Source organism: Physella acuta, unplaced genomic scaffold, assembly GCF_028476545.2.
Source record: "Physella acuta isolate Inbredline_101_S28 unplaced genomic scaffold, ASM2847654v3 ptg000208l, whole genome shotgun sequence".
Classification (NCBI taxonomy): Eukaryota; Metazoa; Mollusca; class Gastropoda; family Physidae; genus Physella; species Physella acuta.
The window spans coordinates 510,082-534,535 of NW_026731727.1; the positions used below are offsets into that span (position 1 = coordinate 510,082).

General features: G+C 43.5%; 1 protein-coding gene across 6 annotated transcripts; it reads right to left on the reverse strand.

Annotated features, from left to right (window-relative positions):
- Nucleotides 1-726: 726 nt before the first annotated feature.
- On the reverse strand, nucleotides 727-24,281 carry LOC131937338 (ETS-related transcription factor Elf-3). Of its 6 annotated transcripts, none has more exons than XM_059294659.1 (9): nucleotides 24,251-24,281; nucleotides 12,859-12,912; nucleotides 10,945-11,473; nucleotides 7,155-7,400; nucleotides 5,626-5,787; nucleotides 5,374-5,493; nucleotides 5,082-5,252; nucleotides 4,612-4,804; nucleotides 727-3,457 (listed from the first exon to the last, which is right to left on the reverse strand). In XM_059294659.1, exons 2-9 carry the CDS (start codon nucleotides 12,883-12,885, stop codon nucleotides 3,346-3,348), a joined length of 1,560 nt encoding a protein of 519 aa, XP_059150642.1. In that variant the 5' UTR covers nucleotides 12,886-12,912; nucleotides 24,251-24,281; the 3' UTR covers nucleotides 727-3,345. The 6 variants fall into 6 exon arrangements, with proteins under 6 accessions (XP_059150642.1, XP_059150641.1, XP_059150640.1 ...); XM_059294658.1 differs by lacking the exon at nucleotides 24,251-24,281 and adding an exon at nucleotides 24,022-24,118; XM_059294657.1 differs by lacking the exon at nucleotides 24,251-24,281 and adding an exon at nucleotides 18,043-18,191.
- Between the last annotated feature and the right edge of the window lie 173 nt (nucleotides 24,282-24,454).

Here is a 24,454-nt window from a genome sequence, read left to right on the forward strand (position 1 = left end):
TAGTTTTAGGATTTAGATCTATATTTCCAAAGAAAGAACTAGATCTAGAGTCTAGACTCTACCTAAATCTGAAGTCCTGATTGTCTAATCTAAAATTCTAATCTTAATATTTTAATCAGTAAGCTATGTGAAGTTTCTGATAGTGGCAGACTCAGAAATGTTAAACTATGATGGTCACCAGTACCAGATACCCCCATCTGGCCAGTGTAGCAGCAGATCACCAGATACCCCCATCTGGCCAGTGTAGCAGCAGATACCCCCATCTGGCCAGTGTAGTAGCAGATCACCAGATACCCCCATCTGGCCAGTGTAGCAGCAGATCACCAGATACCCCCATCTGGCCAGTGTAGCAGCAGATCACCAGATACCCCCATCTGGCCAGTGTAGCAGCAGATACCCCCATCTGGCCAGTGTAGCAGCAGATCACCAGATACCCCCATCTGGCCAGTGTAGCAGCAGATCACCAGATACCCCCATCTGGCCTGTGTAGCAGCAGATCACCAGATACCCCCATCTGGCCAGTGTAGCAGCAGATACCCCCATCTGGCCAGTGTAGCAGCAGATCACCAGATACCCCCATCTGGCCAGTGTAGCAGCAGATCACCAGATACCCCCATCTGGCCAGTGTAGCAGCAGATCACCAGATACCCCCATCTGGCCAGTGTAGCAGCAGATCACCATTCTGTGTTGCAGAAACAAATTTAACAACACAAGTCTTTTGTTTGGTCCAAAACTTTATGACACCAGATACACTCTGTCATCTTATGGCTCACATCACTGCTTGTATTTATTCATTTATTTATTAATCACACTGACCTTACCCACTAGTAAACTAAACTTCTGTTTTTTATTTTTATACAACACAATTAAATATATTAGATATAGTTTAGTTTTATATATATATAATTTAATGATATTTACATAAAAATTCAAGCAAAGAGCAGTGTTTGAAGTATGCAACTCAAACCTCAAAAGTGGGATAACTAGAGTTGACTACATTGCCAATGAAGCAATGTCATTGCATGTCTTATCAATAAATGACATAACACTTTCTAAAGAAGGCTTGTTTGTTGGGGGGTGGGGGTGAGAAAATGTGATGTCACATTTTTAAAAGTTAAATTTAAAAAAAAAAAGACTTGTAAATCATTAAAAAAATATACCAAAGTACCCAAAATAGACCCAAGTTTGCTTAAGTTTTTATAAATAAATTGTCTGTGTTTGCAGCTATCTAAGGTAGGCTCAAAACAGTAGCCATGGGCGTTTGGTATTTAAAATTGTTTCAAAACACTAGCAAAAGGGAAACAACTCAAATATTTAATAGTTTAAAACTAGGCCTGGGGAAGAGGTTAGGGATAGAGAGATTGGCAATAAATGCTTGTTTTAATGAATGACAACTATTGAGTGTGATGTGTTTCTTCAGCAAACTCATACATGTGCAAGTATATTTGAGTTGATGAAGAGAGAATACATTCATAGAACAAATTTTAGCAAATCAGAAAAACTGACTAGATTCACACATGTAACACAAGTCAGTGAGAAAATGTGAAATACAATACAGTAGTAACAATTCTATGAAACCACCCCACTCTAGAAGCAACATATCTGTTTGATGATATTTACCTAGGTTTTGCATGTCATTTGATGGGTACATAAAATGGTGTGCTTGTACAAGTGTACACATAAAAATACAGCAACTCTGCAAACTTGACACTCCCAAACATACACTGACACTCTAGTAAATGGTACAATTTTGACACTCCCAAACATACACAGACACTAGTAAATGGTACAATCTTGACACTCCCAAACATACACTGACACTCTAGTAAACCATACAATTAGTGTACATAGGCTGGTGTCATTTATAGGACCAATGGTCAGCTGGCATCATTTATAGGACCAAACCTGCTCACGGGTGAGAGAGCAGACATTTGTACATAAAGCAGACATTTGTCTGAACATACAGCGCTAGCCTAGAAATTTCATTGTATAAACAGGTGCAAGCAGGTTACATAAAGTGCAGCAACAGGTGCAAGTGTTGACCTAACGTCCTAGTACTGGCTAACTACTATGTAAGCAAACACATTTACCGTTATTTCTAAGGATAAATGCAGGGGTCATTGACCCCCTGTTTCTGTCAACTGTCAGCCATGCATAACTGCAGCCATGACCAGGACGGTATGGCTTTGTCAACAACAAAACAAACTTTGTCAACAACAAACTTTGCCAACAACAAACTTTGCCAATGACAAACTTTGCCAACCACAAACTGCCAACGACAAACTTTGCCAACCACAAACTGTCAACGACAAACTTGGTATGTCTGACCCAGGGCTGGATCCAAGACCTAATAGCTGGTGATGGTGACACAAGGACTCACAGATGGTGACACAAGGACTCACAGATGGTGACACAAGGACTCACAGATGATGACACAAGGACTCACAGATGGTGACACAAGGACTCACAGATGATGACACAAGGACTCACAGATGGTGACACAAGGACTCACAGATGGTGACACAAGGACTCACAGATGGTGACACAAGGACTCACAGATGATGACACAAGGACTCACAGATGGTGACACAAGGATTCACAGATGGTGACACAAGGACTCACAGATGGTGACACGAGGACTCAAGATGATGACACAAGGACTCACAGATGGTGACACAAGGACTCACAGATGGTGACACAAGGACTCACAGATGGTGACACAAGGACTCACAGATGGTGACACAAGGACTCACAGATGATGACACAGAGAATTAGTTACTCACTCTTCAAAAGGGCAACTATTTTCAGGCATAAAAAAATTAACAAAATTAAATCAATTCAACGTTGAAATTGCTACATCATAATGCTACATCAAATAAATGTATCTATTTTTAGAAGTAATTACCAAATATTAATGTAAAATTGTGGATCACAGACTGTATAGAATTTATGTATAAATGTATGTATATATATATATATATATGTATATATATATATATATATATATATATATATATATATACATACATTTATATATATTATATGCTTATAGTACTTATACTTATATAACATGCATGACATCCCCTATAATAATAAAATCCTTCCTATACCATTGACTGGAAGTACAACCTGGGCCAATGGGGGCAGGTAAAAAAAATCGCAGCTACAATTTCTAGATGTAAATTATAAGGGTAAGCCAATTCCAGGTTTTCAAATGAAGAAAATGTGGTTTGGAAGAGTTTGCTCCATGTATAGGGGAGAGTTGTGATAACATTTGTTGATGATGTCAACGATTCAATAATGAAACATCATGGTAGACAACTTGTCCGATTTAGTTTGAGCTGATTACACGGGATTATGTCTCTTTTCCCGAACTCTGTCCATTGCTTTTAGAGAAAATTTGTACACCAGTCGCCTCCCCTCGACCCGCTCCAGGATTCCTCGTCTGTAGTAATGTCTGGAAAAATAATTTTTTGAATAGGTTACGTCATAGTATGTTTACTATGTGAAATATATACACATACACAATGTAGGCTATATATATATATATTGTTGTGAGGGCATCCTGTTTTCTCGTTGATAATTGAAGTCCCCCACCAAATCTTTTTATGAGAGCAAAGTGAAATAAAACCCATTTTTTTTAAAGAAAATTCTGTCATATTTCCATTAATTGTCTAAGTTTCCATTCTGGGGGAAAAAATTGCAAATATGTTGAACATTCAAATCAAATATCAATAGAGAGAGTCCACGACGTATTTTGCTAATTGTTATTTTTAGAAATTTAAGCTTGTTTTCTAGCCCATCCCATATTCAGCTTTTGTAATAAAATTAATAGCATACATTTTTATGGACAAAGGGAAACAACCAAGTTAATATTTTGTTGCGAAAATAATCTAAGCTTATTTATCCGTAAAATGATTTTGGGAGCCGAAATTTTTTTTCGTTGAAGAAATCTTCCCTGAGTGTGTATTCCAATCAACCTACTAACGTGTTATGGCAATCAGACGAAAGGTAAAGTAGGGCATAAAAGACAGACCCTCTCAATACATAGTTAGTGTTAAGTTACCTCATGGCCCATATAAATATGGTGCGCCTTCAAATCGACCCCCGACATAACGACCCAGTCAAAATAGCCCCGCCAAAAGGGCCCTGACTTATTGGCTTCCGTCATATTGACTCGCAACATATGGGCTCCCGACTTATTGGCCCCAGACAAATGGTTCGTAGGGCCACTATTGCCATAACCCATTTTCTCCACTACCACTATAACCTATTTTTTAATGCCTGAATGAATTATTTTTCCAGTAAAGATCTGTTGCTTAAAAGTGAGCACAGAAGCTTAAATGATATATGATGTTTACAGGATAACGGCACTTTGTTCTGATAGCCTACAAGCATAGGTAGGAATGTCTAACATGGTCCTCTCTCCCCACACACTGAGTTGGAACAGCCGACTCATTTGATGGGAGTCATAGCTAGATGACGCTTCGATTTAAAGCTTATATATATATATATATATATATATATATATATATATATATATATATATATATATATATATATATATATATATACACACAGAGAGACAGACATACAGAAAGACAGAATTACCTCATGGCCCGGCTCAGCTTCTCGTACGTCATGTTCTCGTTGTTCTTGCGTCCTCCCCACAGTTGGGCCACAGCCTCAGACTGAACGAACCTGAAGACGCCGTCTCTCTGGTTCTCCCAGCGCAGGTACTGCGGGTTGTACATCGGGTTCATCAGCGTCTCGTAGATAAACTCCCACAAGTGCTGGTTTTTTACTGCCAGAGGTAACATCCGACGGTTACTGATTGGTTCGCTACAAGTTGACAGCCTTGTTTGACCCTAACTTTAGCCGTGTGCACGGCAGTCATGTCCAGTAGACGCTAGAATTCTTTTCATTGGATTTAGGTCAAACTTGTCGCCAGGATTTGTCTTAACTATCTTTCTCTACGCGATGTCGAGTTAAAGTATTAATTAAATTGTGTGTAATTACTTTCTAAATAAACGTCGACTGAAAAAGTGGCGAGCCAAAAATAACAGTGGGCCGGAAGTTACCTTTCTTCTCCTTGCTGGATCTCTCGTCTTCTACAAGACCTTTGACCCTGGGTCGGCCGGGCCGTCGTCTGGGAAGCTGCTGGGGGTAGGGCTGGTGTGGATAGCAGCAGGAAGTGGCGGCGTTTTGTGGATATTGGGCTGGATACATCCCATAATCTGGGGGATACTGGTCTGTTGGACGAAATATTTGACCTGATTACTGCTAGTTGTTTGAATAAAGCACATTTTATGATAACTATAGTACACGTATCGAGCTCGAAAAATAGTATTGACCACTCCACTCGATACTTACCCAGACACTGTGCTGTTGTCAGGCAAGGGGTATCGTCCAAATCAAAGTCGTAGGAATCAATATCGATACCGTTTTGTATGCTACTGCATCTTTCTTGTTTAAACAAATGTTGGTTGGCACCTGAGTTAGGAAAATAAATCAGTTTTTCTAGCAGTCGATGGTCGCTGAAGATTTTTAAATATTCTCCCCTATTGTGTACCCACACTCCCCCCCCCCCCACACACACACCATTTATTCTGAATACTAACTTACCATTACAGTTCGCTACATCGCTCTCTGAGTTGTAGGTCTGGGGTGAAAGGTCATAACCTTGAAGATGCGTCAAGGTCTTGTGTGAAGGGCTTTGGGCGGGGGAGTAGGCAGACAGACACTCAGGGCTGTCCGGGTCTGGCAGTACAGGTTTACGGAATAAAACTGGAACAAACAAAATGGCCGCTGTCAGGGAGGGGGAGATCACCCAGCACACACCAACATTGGACGGTACACAGCACACACCAACATTACGATGGACGGTACACAGCACACACCAACATTAAGATGGACGGTACACAGCACACACCAACATTAAGATGGACGGTACACAGCACACACTAGCCTAACAGTGAAGACTGTTGTCAGCAGAAAGCGACACGTGTCGAGCAGGTAGGTCTTAGACCCGCCGTAGGTCATTCTGTCACTCTCTCCTGGCTTGACAGATAGATCTGACCCCCACTCCACTAGGTGAAACTGTCAGACCTCCGCCACCCCCTAGTGTCAAACAACCCCCTCCCCCCAGTAATGAAGCAAGTATGAACCCGACCGAAGGCCCAACCACGTAGCACTGAAAGCCTTACCTTGCTAAACCTTCACCTGATTCATGGCAGGTTTTGTCACCACAAAGGAGGTTTTCTATGAATGACACACTAGACCCGTGTAAAATAAACTTGAAAGGTTGAGCATGGGATGTTGTTGGCTATAGACACATCTGAGAACTGTGTTGCCAGCTATAGACACATCTGAGAAGTGTGTTGCCAGCTATAGACACATCTGAGAACTGTGTTGCCAGCTATAGACATATTTGAGAAGTGTGTTGCGAACTATAGACACACCTGAGAATCGTGTTGCCAGCTATAGACACATCTGAGAACTGTGTTGCCAGCTATGGACATATTTGAGAAGTGTGTTGCGAACTATAGACACAAACCTGAGAATCGTGTTGCCAGCTATAGACACATCTGAGAACTGTGTTACGAACTTTAGACATATTTGAGAAGTGTGTTGCGAACTATAGACACACCTGAGAATCGTTTTGCCAGCTATAGACACATCTGAGAACTGTGTTACGAACTATAGACACATGAAAATTGTGTTGCTATAGAAACTTGACACTTGATTCCTTATTGATTTAGCCTCCCCCTTCCCTCCCCCTAAACAGTAAAATGATGGATTTGACCCCCACCCACTAAAAGGAGACTCTCACACAGCAAACGTTGACTTCCCCACACAGCAAACGTTGACTTCCCCACACAGCAAACAAAAGTTGACTTATCCCCACACAGCAAAAGTTGACTTATCCCCACAGAGCAAAAGTTGACTTACCCCCACACAGCAAAAGTTGACTTACCCCCACAGAGCAAAAGTTGACTTACCCCCACAGAGCAAAAGTTGACTTACCCCACACAGAGCAAAAGTTGACTTACCCCCACACAGCAAAAGTTGACTTACCCCCACACAGAGCAAAAGTTGACTTACCCCCACACAGCAAAAGTTGACTTACCCCCACACAGCAAAAGTTGACTTACCCCCACAGAGCAGAGCTTTGAACATCTCGTAGATGACTGTGCCGAAGTGCGGCTCGAGCCTGGTGAAGTCTGCCAGCGACATCTGGCACAGCTGGGCGCCTGAGAGGTTCTGGAAGTTCTCGCCACGGAACTCCTGCATCTCCAGGCCACGTTCCTGAGCCACGAAGAAGAGCCAGTCGAGGACTTCGTTACTGGACCAGCGCTCGGGGTGGTGCCGCGTCCAGCTCAACAGACGATCGCCGTCTGCTGACAAAAGTTGGCTGATCATGTGTGCAACAAGTTCTGTCACATTCAATGTTTGCAACAAGTTCTGTCACATTCAATGTTTGCAACAAGTTCTGTCACATTCAATGTTTGCAACAAGTTCTGTCACATTTAATGTTTGCAAAAAGTTGTGCCACCCTCTAAAATCTTGTATCCGACTGAGCAAGATTACCTCTAATGAACAGTGGCTACAATATAAGGCTGATGGTAGTGTGTCAGTCAGTCCGTCATCGCTATAGATTTTGGAAACCATAAAAAGTAAACATCAGCACATTCTGTGCATTTTACTTTGATCGCATTAGAGTAGGGTTTATTTATATAACGACTTACATTTTCGTTTATAGTTGGCATAGTTTCTATTCTTTCAGATAACGTGAAGAAAATATTAAATACACAAACATTCCTAAAATATATTAAACGGATCAATGTCGAATAATATTTTTGCTTATATTCCTAGAAAAAATGGCTACAATTGAATAAAGTAGGGTAGCAAAAAGTAATTAATTAAAATGTTTAACAATTATGCCAGGGGAGGTTATTTAAAAAGAAATTCTAACTCACACTGTTTTTTAAAAAACGTGAATGCAAATTCCGCGAATGTGGAAGAGGGCATTATTGTTTGAATAATATAATTAACATGGGTTGATAAAGTGCAATATGGTAGGTAAAACTGGGGTATTTTAAATACTGCCTTTTATTTATTTTATACACTGAACACACTCTTTGCTAATTATTAATTTTATTCAATAAAACTTTAGAAGCCGCTCCTAAATGTCATTTATGTTTACTTCTATCTTTCGGGGTTTTTTATAGTCGTTCACTAAATTGAATGAGCCGGCGCCCGGGCAGGGTACGATTTGGCGCCCTGGGCTACCCAGTGTTTCTTCCAGACTTTTTTCTCCGGGGGGGGGGGGGGGGGCACTTGAAATCTTTCGGGGGGGGGGCGGTAGACTTTCTTCGGGGGGGGGGGAGGGGGAGGGAGGCAGACACTGTTAAAAGTATATATTTTCTATATAAATAATATAAATTTCATTTCGATCGGAGGGGGGGGGGGGAGGGGAGGGGGGAGGCGGTAGAATTTTTTCGGGGGGGGGGGGGGTTTGCATTCTTTCGTTCTGAAAGTGTGCGATAAGTTGTGGTTAAAAGGGTTCACTAAATCGAAACCAGGGCGTACTACGGCGCCTCGACAGGGTGCTATATCTCGCTCCGGGCCTTCCCGAGAAAGCTAGGGCGCATTCCTTCGATTTAAACAGTGCGATAGGCTATGGATAAGAAGGGTTACTAAAGATCTTCACTAAATCGAATCCTCCGGCGCCCTAACAGAGTGCTATTTGGCGCCTGGGTTCGTTTAAGTGAGTGCAATAGACTATGGATACATTGGGATTTACAAAGTAGAATCAGGCGGTTCCGCAGGCGTCCCGGAAGGGTGCGATTGGGCGCCCCGGGCTAGACTGAGCACTGTTGCATTTAAGTTATGTTTATAATATAAGCGGACAGATAGTGTGTAAGTCTGTCATTTCGTCATCGCTATAGCTTCTAGAACTATAAAAGGAAACACCACATGCCGTGCACTTACTTGCATCGCGTTGTCTTAGTATAGGTAAAGGAGTAGGGTATATTTATGTAACGACTTAAATTTTTTATTGTTGGCAAAGTTTTTACTCCTTTGCATACACCAACAAAAGAATGTGAAGAAAATACTAAATACACGCATATTGCTTAAACATACTAAACAAATAAATGTCAAATAATATTTTCGCTTAGATTCCTAGAAAAAAAAATGGATATATTTTAATAACAGTAGTGTCGAATAAAACTAATTAAATAAAATATTTAATAATTATGCCAGGGGAGGTAATTTAAAAAGAAATTCAACACGCGCTAAATATTGTTTTAAAAAATTGTTTTATTCCTACCGCATTGATTGTTATGCTTAATGTTAAGACCCATAATTAAAATAGATTAATGTTAAGATTATTATATTATTTCCTGATTAGTCGGTACAGAGTTTTATAGTTGTTTTTTTTTTAAATTTATTTCTATGATCTCTCAAAATCACTTTTTTGTTTTTGTCTTGTTTTTCGGTGTTATTGAAACGGATGGTTAAATTAGAGACGCCGTGGTACTAATTACATCGCGGGTTAAGGGGTGAGGGCAAATTGCGCGGACGTTCGTGGGAGCATTTTTATACACGGCCGTTTGTTTGATAAAGCCATTTGATAAAGCGTTTGTGTTTGCGTTTAATTGCGTTTGTCTTTTCTTTTGTGTTTGCGTTTTTTTGGTGTTTGTTTGTGTTTGTGTTTGGTTTTGTTCCGTTTTGTTGCATATTTTAAAAAAGATTCACCGTGGCGAAGCACGGGTATGCAGCTAGTTTATCTATATAAGGTATACTAGCCGTCCCGGTCTTACACTGGCCTATGTAAAAAAAAATGTAAAGGACCGAGACTTATGTGTTTATTAAACAGTATATACCCAGCATTGCCCGGGTTTGAAAATATATTACTTTTCCAATTAAATTTCTATATGCAAATATGGACGTTTGAGAAAAAAAAACACATAACCCGAAACCTAACTCTTACTCTAAACTTAAACCTAACCATAACCAAAACCAAAACACAAACGTAACGCAAACATAACATAACAATAACGAAAATGGAAACATAAACTTAAACATAGTGGACATTAAAGAACAACGGCTTTCCAACATCAAAACAAAGTAAAAAAAAATAAGTTAAAAAAAAATTCTGGGAAGTAATTGGTACAAAGAGACGTAATCGTATACTTTTGTTTTTCAACAAAATTTGAATTTATGTAAACATACATTTAGTTTAATTTTGTTCTTTGCACATTACGTCAACCAAAATTATAAGTTGTAAAATGAAAATTCAACTTGAAACTTATCAATATTTAGTTTTTAAAAATAATTTATTTAGACTTTTGTCAAAAAATAAACACTTAAAAAATATTTCACTATGGCGATCAAATCGAATTTCTTTTACTACATGTATGGCATGTGTTCCACATTTTGTCCGCCACAGAGACACAGGGTCCATTTCATCTATATATTTTAGATATATTATTAATTAGTCGAGACACAGTATAGGACACGAAAACATGACCTCTACCCATATCACGTCATTAGGGATCATGCACAAAACATTGGACACGAATCGCACGAATGACCCCTAACCCATGGCACATGATTAAGGATCGGGCACAAAACATTACATTGGAATCACAAATATAATCCCTAACCCATAGCACATAATTAGGGATCTACAGAAAAATTTAATCGGTTATTTAATTTTTTACTTGTCATGTGTTTTGATTGCCAGCTTTCTGTCCTTAACTGATGTAGGACAAATTTGGCGTACTGCTGCCAATCTGTAATCTACAGGTGGTCCTTAAATATGGGGACCTGTCTAAAGGTTAATGGTGGGTACCTGTCTACTTGTTACTAACAAATGGGTACCAAGCACACACAACGTTGACAAAACAATTGAGAATTTGGTTCATGTAAAATTACCTTCTAGAGCGCCTTGAGAAGAACAAGATGGATAACTCTTCTTACAAGCGGCCCTTAAGTCAGTTACTTCCCTTACTGAATGATCGTTGAGATGCGAGCAAGTGTTGTTTGTGTACGGAAGGTGCGAGTGATGGCTGGCCGAAGGTTCGAACCCAGGGCTGGTCAAACACTCGCTCGTTGAGCTGGACTTGGTCGGGTAGGTGTAGCATGTTGGCGCCGGGGACAGGGGCGGGGAGGACAGGGGAGAAGAGGAGGAAGAGTAAATGTTTCTCTCACACGCCGGATACACGCCGGCCGGCTCCGTATACATGTCTGTCAGACAGCCGGACGTGCTGCTAGTGAAGCCGGACGGGCTGCTAGTGAAGCCGGAGGGCGGGATGGTTGTGGTGAAGTTGCCGGTCAAGCTCTGCTCCGTCATGGCGCTCAAACATTTGAAGGGGTCGTAGGAGCCGCTCACCAGGGGGCGCTCGGCCCTGCCGCCGTCACGTGACTCAACAAAGGGGGTCTCGGGCTCAAAGACGCTTGAGAACTGTAAACACGGGACAAGATCAGGTTAAGATAAATGGCGGGGCTAAAACACGAACAATGCAACTAGCAAACACAGAAACAATGAACGAAAACATATCGCCCCCCTATGTAAAGTTGACAGAAATGATTTGAAAATTTGCGTATTAATTAAACTAATTAAAGTACCGCATCCCAACAGCAGCCCGGCTACCCCCCCCCCCCACCCCCCATCTAACATAAAGAAACAAACCGCTGCACATCCCATCATATACAAGCAACATCAACAATGACGTCACCAACCATCAACGCCCTTATTTAAAGTACGTTAGGTAGGTAATGTACACAGACACAGGACGACAGTACAGGTAAAGTGTGTAGTAAACATTACAGGTGTGACAACACAGGTAAAGTGTGTAGTAAACATTACAGGTGTGACGAAACAGACACAGCAGGTACCAAGAGGACACACTAGATGATGGGCACACAGGTGAGAGGGTGGCCACACAGGTGAGAGGGTGGCCACACAGGTGAGAGGCTGGCCACACAGGTGAGAGGGTGGCCACAGAGGTGAGAGGGTGGCCACACAAGTGAGAGGGTGGCCACACATGTGAGAGGGTGGCCACACAGGTGAGAGGGTGGTCACACATGTGATAGGGTGGCCACACAGGTGAGAGGGTGGCCACACATGTGAGAGGGTGGCCACAGAGGTGAGAGGGTGGCCACACAGGTGAGAGGGTGGCCACACATGTGAGAGGGTGGCCACACAGGTGAGAGGGTGGTCACACATGTGATAGGGTGGCCACACAGGTGAGAGGGTGGCCACACAGGTGAGAGGGTGGTCACACATGTGATAGGGTGGCCACACAGGTGAGAGGGTGGCCACACAGGTGAGAGGGTGGTCACACATGTGATAGGGTGGCCACACAGGTGAGAGGGTGGCCACACAGGTGAGAGGGTGGCCACACAGGTGAGAGGCTGGCCACACAGGTGAGAGGGTGGCCACAGAGGTGAGAGGGTGGCCACACAGGTGAGAGGGTGGCCACACATGTGAGAGGGTGGTCACACATGTGATAGGGTGGCCACACAGGTGAGAGGGTGGCCACACATGTGAGAGGGTGGCCACAGAGGTGAGAGGGTGGCCACACAGGTGAGAGGGTGGCCACACATGTGAGAGGGTGGCCACACAGGTGAGAGGGTGGTCACACATGTGATAGGGTGGCCACACAGGTGAGAGGGTGGCCACACATGTGATAGGGTGGCCACACATGTGATAGGGTGGCCACACAGGTGAGAGGGTGGCCACACATGTGATAGGGTGGCCACAGAGGTGAGAGGGTGGTCACACATGTGATAGGGTGGCCACAGAGGTGAGAGGGTGACCACACAGGGAAAATGGCGACTACCTACCGTGTACATGGGACTAGCGGATGGCATGATGGCGCCAGACTCTCAGCAACGCGTCTAAAAATAAAAATAAAAAGTTTTAGTCACATTATTTAGAAAACTTTTCAGCGCAGGTCCATTCGTTACTATGACAACCAGACATGGTTGTTCAAGACGCTTGACAGTTTATTGTGGATTAGGTCTGGGATTGGGATAGTTGATAGAGCAGTATGCAAATGTGGGATAATCTATTCTTGGCGAGTGATGGCTGGGATAATCTATTCTTGGCGGCTGGGTTAGAGCTGATCACACCATTCCTACATGGGGCTAGTGTTGACCGCACCATTCCTACATGGGGCTAGTGTTGACCGCACCATTCCTACATGGGGCAAGTGTTGACAAATATTCCTACATGGGGCAAGTGTTGACTAACATTCCTACATAGGGCTAGTGTTGACCGCACCATTCCTTCATGGGGATAGTGTTGACTAACATTCCTACATGGGGCTAGTGTTGACCGCACCATTCCTACATGGGGCTAGTGTTGACTAACATTCCTACATAGGGCTAGTGTTGACTAACATTCCTTCATGGGGCAAGTGTTGACCGCACCATTCCTTCATGGGGATAGTGTTGACTAACATTCCTACATAGGGCTAGTGTTGACTAACATTCCTTCATGGGGCAAGTGTTGACCGCACCATTCCTACATGGGGCTAGTGTTGACTAACATTCCTACATAGGGCTAGTGTTGACTAACATTCCTACATGGGGATAGTGTTGACTAACATTCCTACATGGGGCTAGTGTTGACCGCACCATTCCTACATGGGGCTAGAGCTGAACGCACATATTATACCAATCTCAGTCACGCATTTTATAGCAATCACGCATATTCGAATTATTACACATATAACAATCATTCATATTCGAATTCTTACACATATTATAACAATCGCATATATTATACAATCGAACATAACCATTAAACATTTTATACCAATCACACCTATTATAACAATCGCATATAACCATTTATATCAATACAGAAACTTACACATTTTAAAACTATCCACTTCGGTAAGCCAATACTAATTCAAACTTGACGGTCAATACTAATTCAAACTTGACGGCCAATACTAATTCAAACTTGACGGTCAATACTAATTCAAACTTGACGGTCAACACTAATTCAAACTTGACGGTCAATACAAATTCAAACTTGACGGTCAATACTAATTCAAACTTGACGGTCAACACTAATTCAAACTTGACGGTCAATACAAATTCAAAGTTGACGGTCAATACTAATTCAAACTTGACGGTCAACACTAATTCAAACTTGACGGCCAATACAAATTAAAACTTGACGGCCAATACTAATTCAAACTTGACGGTCAATACTAATTCAAACTTGACGGCCAATACTAATTCAAACTTGACGGCCAATACAAATTCAAACTTGACGGCCAATACTAATTCAAACTTGACGGCCAATACTAATTCAAACTTGACGGCCAATACTAATTCAAACTTGAAGGCCAATACTAATTAAAATAATTCAAACTTGACAGCCAATACTAATTCAAACTTGACGGTCAATACTAATTCAAACTTGACGGTAAATGCTAATTACAATTTTACTTTAAACGTTATTTCGACACAATTAAATGACGACACACCTAACGGTAAGACACAATGACGCCACACACGGTACGACACAATGACGACACACTTAACGGTACGACACAATACTGGCTTATGTAACAAGGCCGGTCCGTGCAACATTTGGCCTCAAACCTTGACTGAGAGCCGCTAGCCCAGAAATCCAAAGGAAATATTTGCTGGCATACAGTACACCAAGTCCCTTGGTGCACACAGTAGTTCTCCCTAATCAAGTCCCTTGGTGCACACAGTAGTTCTCCCTAATCAAGTCCCTTGGTGGCGCGCCGACAGTCGCCGGTGTATGGAAGGACCTGTTGTCTGCTGGTATCCGCGCACACCTTGTGTTCACAGCCAGCGGCACTAACTGACGACTGACGGCCGCTTGTCACTTCTGATCCGTCCGCCATGACGTTTGGTGCAGTCTCTCATTGGATCCCCCGGCCGTGACGTCACACGGTGAACCACCAGCGGCCTCGTTTTGGTCGTGAACTTTAGCCTGCCATTGGTCTGTGTGACAGTCATCTTTTGGCGTGATCGTGTGGTGATCATCTTTTGGCGTGATCGTGTGGTGATCATATTTTGGCGTGATCGTGTGGCAGTCATCTTTTGGCGTGATCGTGTATCAGTCATCATTTGACGTGATCGTGTGGTGATCATCTTTTGGCGTGATCGTGTGTCAGTCATCTTTTGGCGTGATCGTGTGTCAGTCATCTTTTGGCGTGATCGTGTGGCGATCATCTTTTGGCGTGATCGTGTGGCAGTCATCTTTTGGCGTGATCGTGTGGTGATCATCTTTTGGCGTGATCGTGTGGTGATCATCTTTTGGCGTGATCGTGTGGCAGTCATCTTTTGGCGTGATCGTGTGGCGATCATCTTTTGGCGTGATCGTGTGTCGGTCATCTTTTGGCGTGATCGTGTGGTGATCATCTTTTGGCGTGATCTAATGCTGTCGTTGTTCATCTTTAACCTACGTCATGTGTCAGTCAACCAATACAATGTATCGTTATAGAGGTGGTCGGGTAGTTAGAGCATAGTAGTCATCGCTGGGTAGGCCGAGGCTCCAGATCTTCCCGCCAAATGAGTGTTATGTAATTGTAGGGACGGCGTGGTCACTTTGTTAGGTGTGGGGTCACTTTGTTAGGTGTGGGATCACTTTGTTTGGCGTGGGGTCACTTTGTTAGGTGTGGGGTCACTTTGTTAGGTGTGGGGTCACTTTGTTAGGTATGGGGTCACTTTGTTAGGTATGGGGTCACTTTGTTAGGTGTGGGGTCACTTTGTTAGGTGTGGGGTAACTTTGTTAGGTGTGGGGTCATTTTGTTAGGTATGGGGTCACTTTGTTAGGTATGGGTCACTTTGTTAAGTGTGGGGTCAGTTTGGTAGAGGTAGGGTCACTTTGTTAGGTGTGGGGTCACTTTGTTAGGTGTGGGGTCACTTTGTTAGGTGTGGGGTCACTTTGTTACATACGGGGTCATTTTGGTAGAGGTAGAGTCACTTTGTTAGGTGGAAGGGGGGCTCCTGTGTCGGAGAGCGGGTGAACGAAAAATGATAGTAGAAAAAAAAAGTCACAGGAAAATAAGTCACAGGAAAAAAGTCACAGGAAAAATAAACCGGGAGTGATCTCCCCTAAACTTTCTCGAACATTCTTATATAACACTACTGAGGATGGCACCTCGGGATATAGACATGATTTTTAATCCATTTTTAACTTAAAACTTTTTAAAATAGAATAAAATCTCGTAGAAAAAAGAATTGCGCCCCAAGTGAACGCCAAAAAATGTGTATGTAATAGTGCGGAATATTATTAGTACTTTATAAATTCACACACGCGTTTTTTTTTTGAGAAATCGGAAATAGCGTAAATTACTACTTCCGGTCAACAGATATTACTCAAAATTCGACAGAGGACAGAGTATTAGATCTTTTACTTACGTGTGAAATTTCATTTATCGGTCTGAAACAGTGCTCAAATTATAGGCTTTTGAAAAATTGAAAGTAGAATAAATTCCACTTCCGGTTATCGGAAATCGCTAAAACTACAAATTTGATATAATACTTGTATATGAAATTTCATCAACCTAGCTATAACGGTACTCAAGTTATCGTGTTCACAGACACACAATCACACACACACACACAAAGACATACGGACAAGATTGCAAAACTATGTTTTTCCGACCCAGAGAGGTGTAAAAAAAATCTCGATTTTTTTTTCGCACGATTACACTACTTTTAATATACTCTGTACACGAGAAATTAAAAAAGTCATTATTATAATATGTTTGCATGGAATTTGTTAATACTTGTATGTGTTAAATATTCAGCGAGTGAAAATCAACTTAGATCAATTAACTGTAATGTTAGTGTACTTAGGTTGTATATGTATAGTTATATTCATAGCAAACGTAAAATATTTAGTATGAAGTGTGTAGGCTTTAATTCCGATATAACATTTAATAGAATTTAATTGAGTGTTCCAGCCTTCAATATTTTTATCGTATCTTTTAAATTAGCGTAAAATGGCATAAAGACATTGCTAATCTGACTTGCTGCACTCAACTGACCGCAACAATACTTCAACTACCTTTTCTGGCCACATTTATCACGCTCATTACGTAACGAAGCCTAGGATCAAAACAGAAGGCCGACACGGTTCAAAGGCTGGCTTTGACGCAAAACGTCAACAACACACAATATGGACGCACCAAGGAATGGTCAACGGCAAAAACAAATATGCTAAACACAATGATGAGCCCAAATTTCTTTGTAATTAATTTTTCTACCGCATATGTAACTAAATACGTAACAAAATTTGAGATTGATGTGTAAATTAGCTTACAGTACTTTTACTTATTATTGTTATAAAACCAAAATGCTTTTAAACTTTATAATTATGGTACCAAAACAAAAACAACCCACACCAATAAACACACAAAATTTTAAATTTTTTAAAATTAAATCAAAATATTTCTTACAAGATTTTTGTGGCTTTGTTTCTGTGACTTTGTTTCTGTGACTTTTTTCGATAAAGTTTTTCCTTTGTGACTTTTTCCTAGCTGAAAGTGTGACTTTATTTCTGTTTTTTTTTTAGTGACTTTATTCCGTTCACCCAAAAAATAAGTCTCAGTAAATGTCATGGGTTTTATAGGGGGAAAAAGTCACAGAAAAAAAGTCACTGAAAAAAGTCACAGACTAGATAAATTCACGTTAATCAAGTCAAAGAAAAAAAAGTCACAAAATTTTGAGTAGAGGTATAGATGTAGTTATTTATAATTTTAAAACCTTGCGCGTTAATGACTGTGTGGTGTTTTTAAAAAAAATCGAAATTAGTATATTTATAAACTTTAAAACATTGAGATTTATTTTAATACTCTACCTTCCGCCCTCCCTACACTGGTTTGAATGGGGGGGGGGGGGTAGGGCAGACATACCGCGTGACAACTCGCAGACAATGTCGACAAAACGTTCACACAGCTATCAGACAAAAATGTCCACACAGCTAGATGACAAAATGTTAAAGAGTGTCAATCAAATATTCCTGCTTACGTGATCTGAACAATGACCTATGCCAGCATCCACTATACGACAATGACCTATCCACTTATCCACAGCCAGCTAATCCACGGCTGGTGTACTTTCGAAAAACAACACTTAAATCCACACGACACCTCCAGTTAGGCACTCCCACATCAGTGACCGAGCGAGCCACTGAGTGCTCTGATATAGCAGCGAGCCACCGAGTGCTCTGATATAGCAACATTGCACACGACCAAGACCTCCACACGACCCAGCCAAAAAAAGACGGCAATGAATTAAGTCCCGGATCAAAAAATACTTCCCTATGTTTGTTTGTGACGAAAATAGTCCAACGCTTCGGAAATTTTTCCGGCGCAGCTTTCCAGGATCCGGAATATGATGCATGGCCATGTCTGTGGTGTCATGTCGGATCTGATGGGCTGCCGTGATGGGGGGGGGGGGGGGGGGGGGGGGGTCAGGTGAACGGGTTAAGTCAGGGGTTAGAGAGAGAGAGACCTGTATGGCCAAGGGTTAGAGAGAGAGAGACATGTATGGCCAGGGGTTAGAGAGAGAGAGACCTGTATGGCCAGGAGTTAGAGAGAGACCTGTATGGCCAGGGGTTAGAGAGAGACCTGTATGGCCAGGGTTAGAGAGAGAGAGACCTGTATGGCCAGGGTTAGAGAGAGAGACCTGTATGGCCAGGGTTAGAGAGAGAGACCTGTATGGCCAGGGGTTAGAGAGAGAGACCTGTATGGCCAGGGGTTAGAGAGAGACCTGTATGGCCAGGGGTTACAGAGAGAACTGTATGGCCAGGGGTTAGAGAGAGACCTGTATGGCCAGGGGTTAGAGAGAGAGAGACCTGTATGGCCAGGGGTTAGAGAGAGAGACCTGTATGGCCAGGGGTTACAGAGAGAACTGTATGGCCAGGGTTAGAGAGAGAGACCTGTATGGCCAGGGGTTACAGAGAGAACTGTATGGCCAGGGGTTAGAGAGAGACCTGTATGGCCAGGGGTTAGAGAGAGAGAGACCTACATGGCCAGGGGTTAGAGAGAGACCTGTATGGCCAGGGGTTAGAGAGAGACATGTATGGCCAGGGGTTACAGAGAGACCTGTATGGCCAGGGGTTACAGAGAGACCTGTATGGCCAGGGGTTAGAGAGAGAGAGAGAGAGACCTGTATGGCCAGGGGTTACAGAGAGAACTGTATGGCCAGGGTTAGAGAGAGAGAAACCTGTATGGCCAGGGGTTAGAGAGAGACCTGTATGGCCAGGGGTTAGAGAGAGAGAGAGAGACCTGTATGGCCAAGGGTTAGAGAGAGAGAGAGACCTGTATGGCCAGGGGTTAGAGAGAGACCTGTATGGCCAGGGGTTAGAGAGAGAGAGAGAGACCTGTATGGCCAGGGGTTAGAGAGAGACCTGTATGGCCAGGGGTTAGAGAAAGACCTGTATGGCCAGGGGTTACAGAGAGAGAGAACTGTATGGCCAGGGGTTAGAGAGAGACCTGTATGGCCAGGGGTTAGAGAGAGAGAGAGAGACCTGTATGGCCAAGGGTTAGAGAGAGAGAGAGACCTGTATGGCCAGGGGTTAGAGAGAGACCTGTATGGCCAGGGGTTAGAGAGAGAGAGAGAGACCTGTATGGCCAGGGGTTAGAGAGAGACCTGTATGGCCAGGGGTTACAGAGAGAACTGTATGGCCAGGGGTTAGAGAGAGACCTGTATGGCCAGGGGTTAGAGAGAGAGAGACCTGTATGGCCAGGGTTAGAGAGAGAGAGAGAGGCCTGTATGGCCAAGGGTTAGAGAGAGACCTGTATGGCCAGGGTTAGAGAGAGAGAGAGAGGCCTGTATGGCCAAGGGTTAGAGAGAGACCTGTATGGCCAGGGGTTAGAGAGAGAGAGACCTGTATGGCCAGGGGTTAGAGAGAGAGAGACCTACATGGCCAGGGGTTAGAGAGAGACCTGTATGGCCAGGGGTTAGAGAGAGAGAGAGAGACCTGTATGGCCAGGGGTTAGAGAGAGACATGTATGGCCAGGGGTTAGAGAGAGAGAGACCTGTATGGCCAGGGGTTAGAGAGAGAGAGACCTGTATGGCCAGGGGTTAGAGAGAGACCTGTATGGCCAGGGGTTACAGAGAGAGAGAACTGTATGGCCAGGGGTTAGAGAGAGACCTGTATGGCCAGGGGTTAGAGAGAGAGAGACCTGTATGGCCAGGGTTAGAGAGAGAGAGAGAGGCCTGTATGGCCAAGGGTTAGAGAGAGACCTGTATGGCCAGGGGTTAGAGAGAGACCTGTATGGCCAGGGGTTACAGAGAGAGAGAACTGTATGGCCAGGGGTTAGAGAGAGACCTGTATGGCCAGGGGTTAGAGAGAGAGAGACCTGTATGGCCAGGGGTTAGAGAGAGAGAGACCTGTATGGCCAGGGGTTACAGAGAGACCTGTATGGCCAGGGGTTAGAGAGAGACCTACATGGCCAGGGGTTAGAGAGAGAGACCTTTATGGCCAGGGTTAGAGAGAGAGACCTGTATGGCCAGGGGTTAGAGAGAGAGAGACCTGTATGGCCAGGGTTAGAGAGAGACCTGTATGGCCAGGGGTTACAGAGAGAACTGTATGGCCAGGGGTTAGAGAGAGAGAGACCTGTACGGCTAGGGTTAGAGAGAGACCTGTATGGCCAGGGGTTACAGAGAGACCTTATGGCCAGGGTTAGAGAGAGAGACCTGTATGGCCAGGGGTTAGAGAGAGAGAGACCTGTATGACCAGGGGTTATAGAGAGACCTGTATGGCCAGGGGTTAGAGAGAGAGACCTACATAGCCAGGGTTAGAGAGAGACCTGTATGGCCAGGTGTTAGAGAGAGACCTGTATGGCCAGGGGTTAGAGAGAGAGACCTGTATGGCCAGGGTTAGAGAGAGACCTGTATGGCCACTATTTGCCGACCAGATGTGAATGGCTATTGTCTTTGCAGATTCCCACTCCCCCCCCCCCCCCCCCATTACCATCAACACAATTATGTCAAGCCCTAATATTAAAGGTCAAGACCAGGCACGGCTAACTTTGGTTTAAGGGATTTCTCGATTGCAGCTACCTTAAATAAACTTGTACAAAGTATCCCCTCCCCCCCACACCTTATTTACAAAGTTGCCCCTTTTCATTTGCAAACTTAACCTTAAATTAGATATATGACCTGATTACAAGATCTATACAACCACAATACATCAGCCTGCTTACATAACCGCAGTACATCTGCTTACATAACCGCAATACATCTGCTTACATAACCGCAATACATCTGCTTACATAACCACAAAACATCAGATTACATAATACAAGCTAATATATTCCCCCCCTCCTCCCACCCTCACCTTCCTTACCTTACAATCAGCTCATGTCATAAGTTTAGTCGTCATATCCGGCTGCTGACATCTGACATTTGTCTCCCATACCCCGCCCAGTTTCTTGACGTCCCACTAACCAGCTGTTGACGTCCCACTAACCAGCTGTTGACGTCCCACTAACCAGCTGTTGACGTCCCACTAACCAGCTGTTGACGTCCCACTAACCAGTTGTTGACGTCCCACTAACCAGTTGTTGACGTAGATTCTACAGAAGTCTATTCGTAGATTCTACAGAAGTTTATTCGTAGATTCTGCAGAAGTATATTCGTAGATTCTACAGAAGTCTATTCGTAGATTCTACAGAAGTCTATTCGTAGATTCTACAGAAGTCTATTCGTAGAATTTACAGAAGTCTATTCGTAGATTCTACAAAATAGAAGAGTTAGGATGGCTTTAGAAACTAGTTAAATTTGTGACAAGATTGCACAAGTGTGTTATTCCTGCTCAGGAAGGTGTCAAAAGAAAAATCTCGATCGATTTTTGGCATGATTACAACCCTACTCCCCTATATACCCTCTCTAGAACAACTATCTACTGAAGGTGGGCGTATCTACACATACAAGGTCAAAAGTGGGCGTATCTACAAGGTCAAATGTGGGTGTATCTACAAGGTCAAATGTGAGTGTATCTACACATGCAAGATCAAAAGTGGGCGTATCTACAAGGTCAAATGTGGGCGTATCTACACATATAAGGTCAAACAAATGGGCGTATCTACAAGGTGAAATCAGTCAATCAGCCCCAATCAAGAAGCGGAAGGTGGTGTCAGTGAGCCCACAATGTGCTGACTTATCCAAGTTGACTTGACGTATCTCTGACTTATCCAAGTTGACTTGACGTATCTCTGACTTATCCAAGTTGACTTGACGTATCTCTGACTTATCCAAGTTGACTTGACGTATCTCTGACTTATCCAAGTTGACTTGACGTATCTCTGACTTATCCAAGTTGACCTGACGTATCTCTGACTTATCCAAGTTGACCTGACGTATCTCTGACTTATCCAAGTTGACTAGACGTATCTCTGACTTATCCAAGTTGACCTGACGTATCTCTGACTTATCCAAGTTGACCTGACGTATCTCTGTAGGTGGCGTGTTGGTAGGTTCTAGAACATCCAGATCTGATGAGTCGAACGGTTATTGCCCCTGAGTCTGTCAAACAAAGTTGGCAGCACCAGTCACCCAAAAGATACGAGCCACCAAACCTCGATCCAACAGATTGAGATGTTAATGAGCTGCCCAGAGCGAGGCTGGATCAGATCATCTCGCGAGATTTGAGACGAGAGTTCTCTAATCTTCACACTCAAGTTTTTTCACACACACACACAAACACCATTTTTTTCACACACACACACCATTTTTTCACACACACACACACGCACACACACACCAGTGTGAGATCAAAACAAGATATTGTGTTAAACCAAAATAAAAACACAATAATCCAGAGTTCAACCAAATATGACTAGTCTAGAGTTCAACCAAATATGACTAATCTAGAGTTAAACAAAATTTGACTAGATCTAAAGTTAAACCAAACATGCCGAGCCAGGCAAGAAAAGATCTTAAGATGTTTGGGGTAACACCATCAATCACAGCGCCGCCAGGTGTCGCTGTACTGGCTGACAGACAATCTGGCACTTTGGGCAGGTTATGTGGACGTCTTGCCACTGGCTGCCCGACCCCAGGCTTGAAGTGTGCCGTGATTTATGCAGCCTAGAACCAGGTTAATTGGATGCTAACAGTTTTAAAATCATTTTCATAAGAACAGACGAGAGTCAAGTGACCTACATGCAGTGACCAGATTTATTTGTCGTGTGATGTAAAATTTATGGTAGCCGGCCAGTTAGTCATATTCCAACAGCCGGCCAGTTAGTCATATTCCAACAGCCGGCCACTAGGTCAGAGGTCAACAGCCGGCCACTAGGTCAGAGGTCAACAGCCGGCCACTAGGTCAGAGGTCAACAGCCGGCCACTAGGTCAGAGGTCAACAGCCGGTCATTATGTCAACACCTGACCTTACTTAGAACAATATCACCACCTGACCTTACCTAGAACAATATCACCACCTGGGCAGACCTAGAACAATATCAACACCTTACCTTACCTAGAACAATATCAACACCTGACCTCAACTAGAACAATATCAACACCTGACCTCAACTAGAACAATATCAACACCTGACCTCACCTAGAACAATATCAACACCTGACCTCACCTAGAACAATATCAACACCTGACCTCACCTAGAACAATATCAACACCTGACCTCACCTAGAACAATATCAACACCTGACCTCACCTAGAACAATATCAACACCTGACCTCACCTAGAACAATATCAACACCTGACCTCATCTAGAACAATATCAACACCTGACCTCACCTAGAACAATATTAACACCTGACCTCACCTAGAACAATATCGCCACCTACCTGATGCCATGAAAAAGTATCAACACCTGACCTGACCTAGAACAATATCAACACCTGACCTCACCTGATGCCATGAAAAAGTATCACCACCTACCTGATGCCATGAAAAAGTATCAACACCTTACCTGACCTAGAACAATATCAACACCTGACCTCACCTGATGCCATGAAAAAGTATCACCACCTACCTGATGCCATGAAAAAGTATCAACACCTGGGCAGACCTGACCAGTGACGGGCGAGACAAGTGAGCACTGGACGGGCGACATGCTGGTCAGATCCCCGTCGTCTGGACGGTCAAGCTTTTGGCCGGCCAATCTCACCCAGACCTGGCCTGAAGCTGTACCAGCGGGGAGGGAGTGGGGAGGGGGGAGACAGTTAAGGCTAAGCCGTGACCACAAATCACGAGCAACATACCTACACAGTTGTAAGCCGTCACGTGGTCACCTGGAAGTGTAGCCAGTGGGTGACACCAAACTGGCTGGTGGTGAGGCCACCACGACCGCCAGGGTGACACCAAACTGGCTGGTGGTGAGGCCACCACGACCGCCAGGGTGACACCAAACTGGCTGGTGGTGAGGCCACCACGACCGCCATCAGCAGGTAGACACGGCCCAGCAG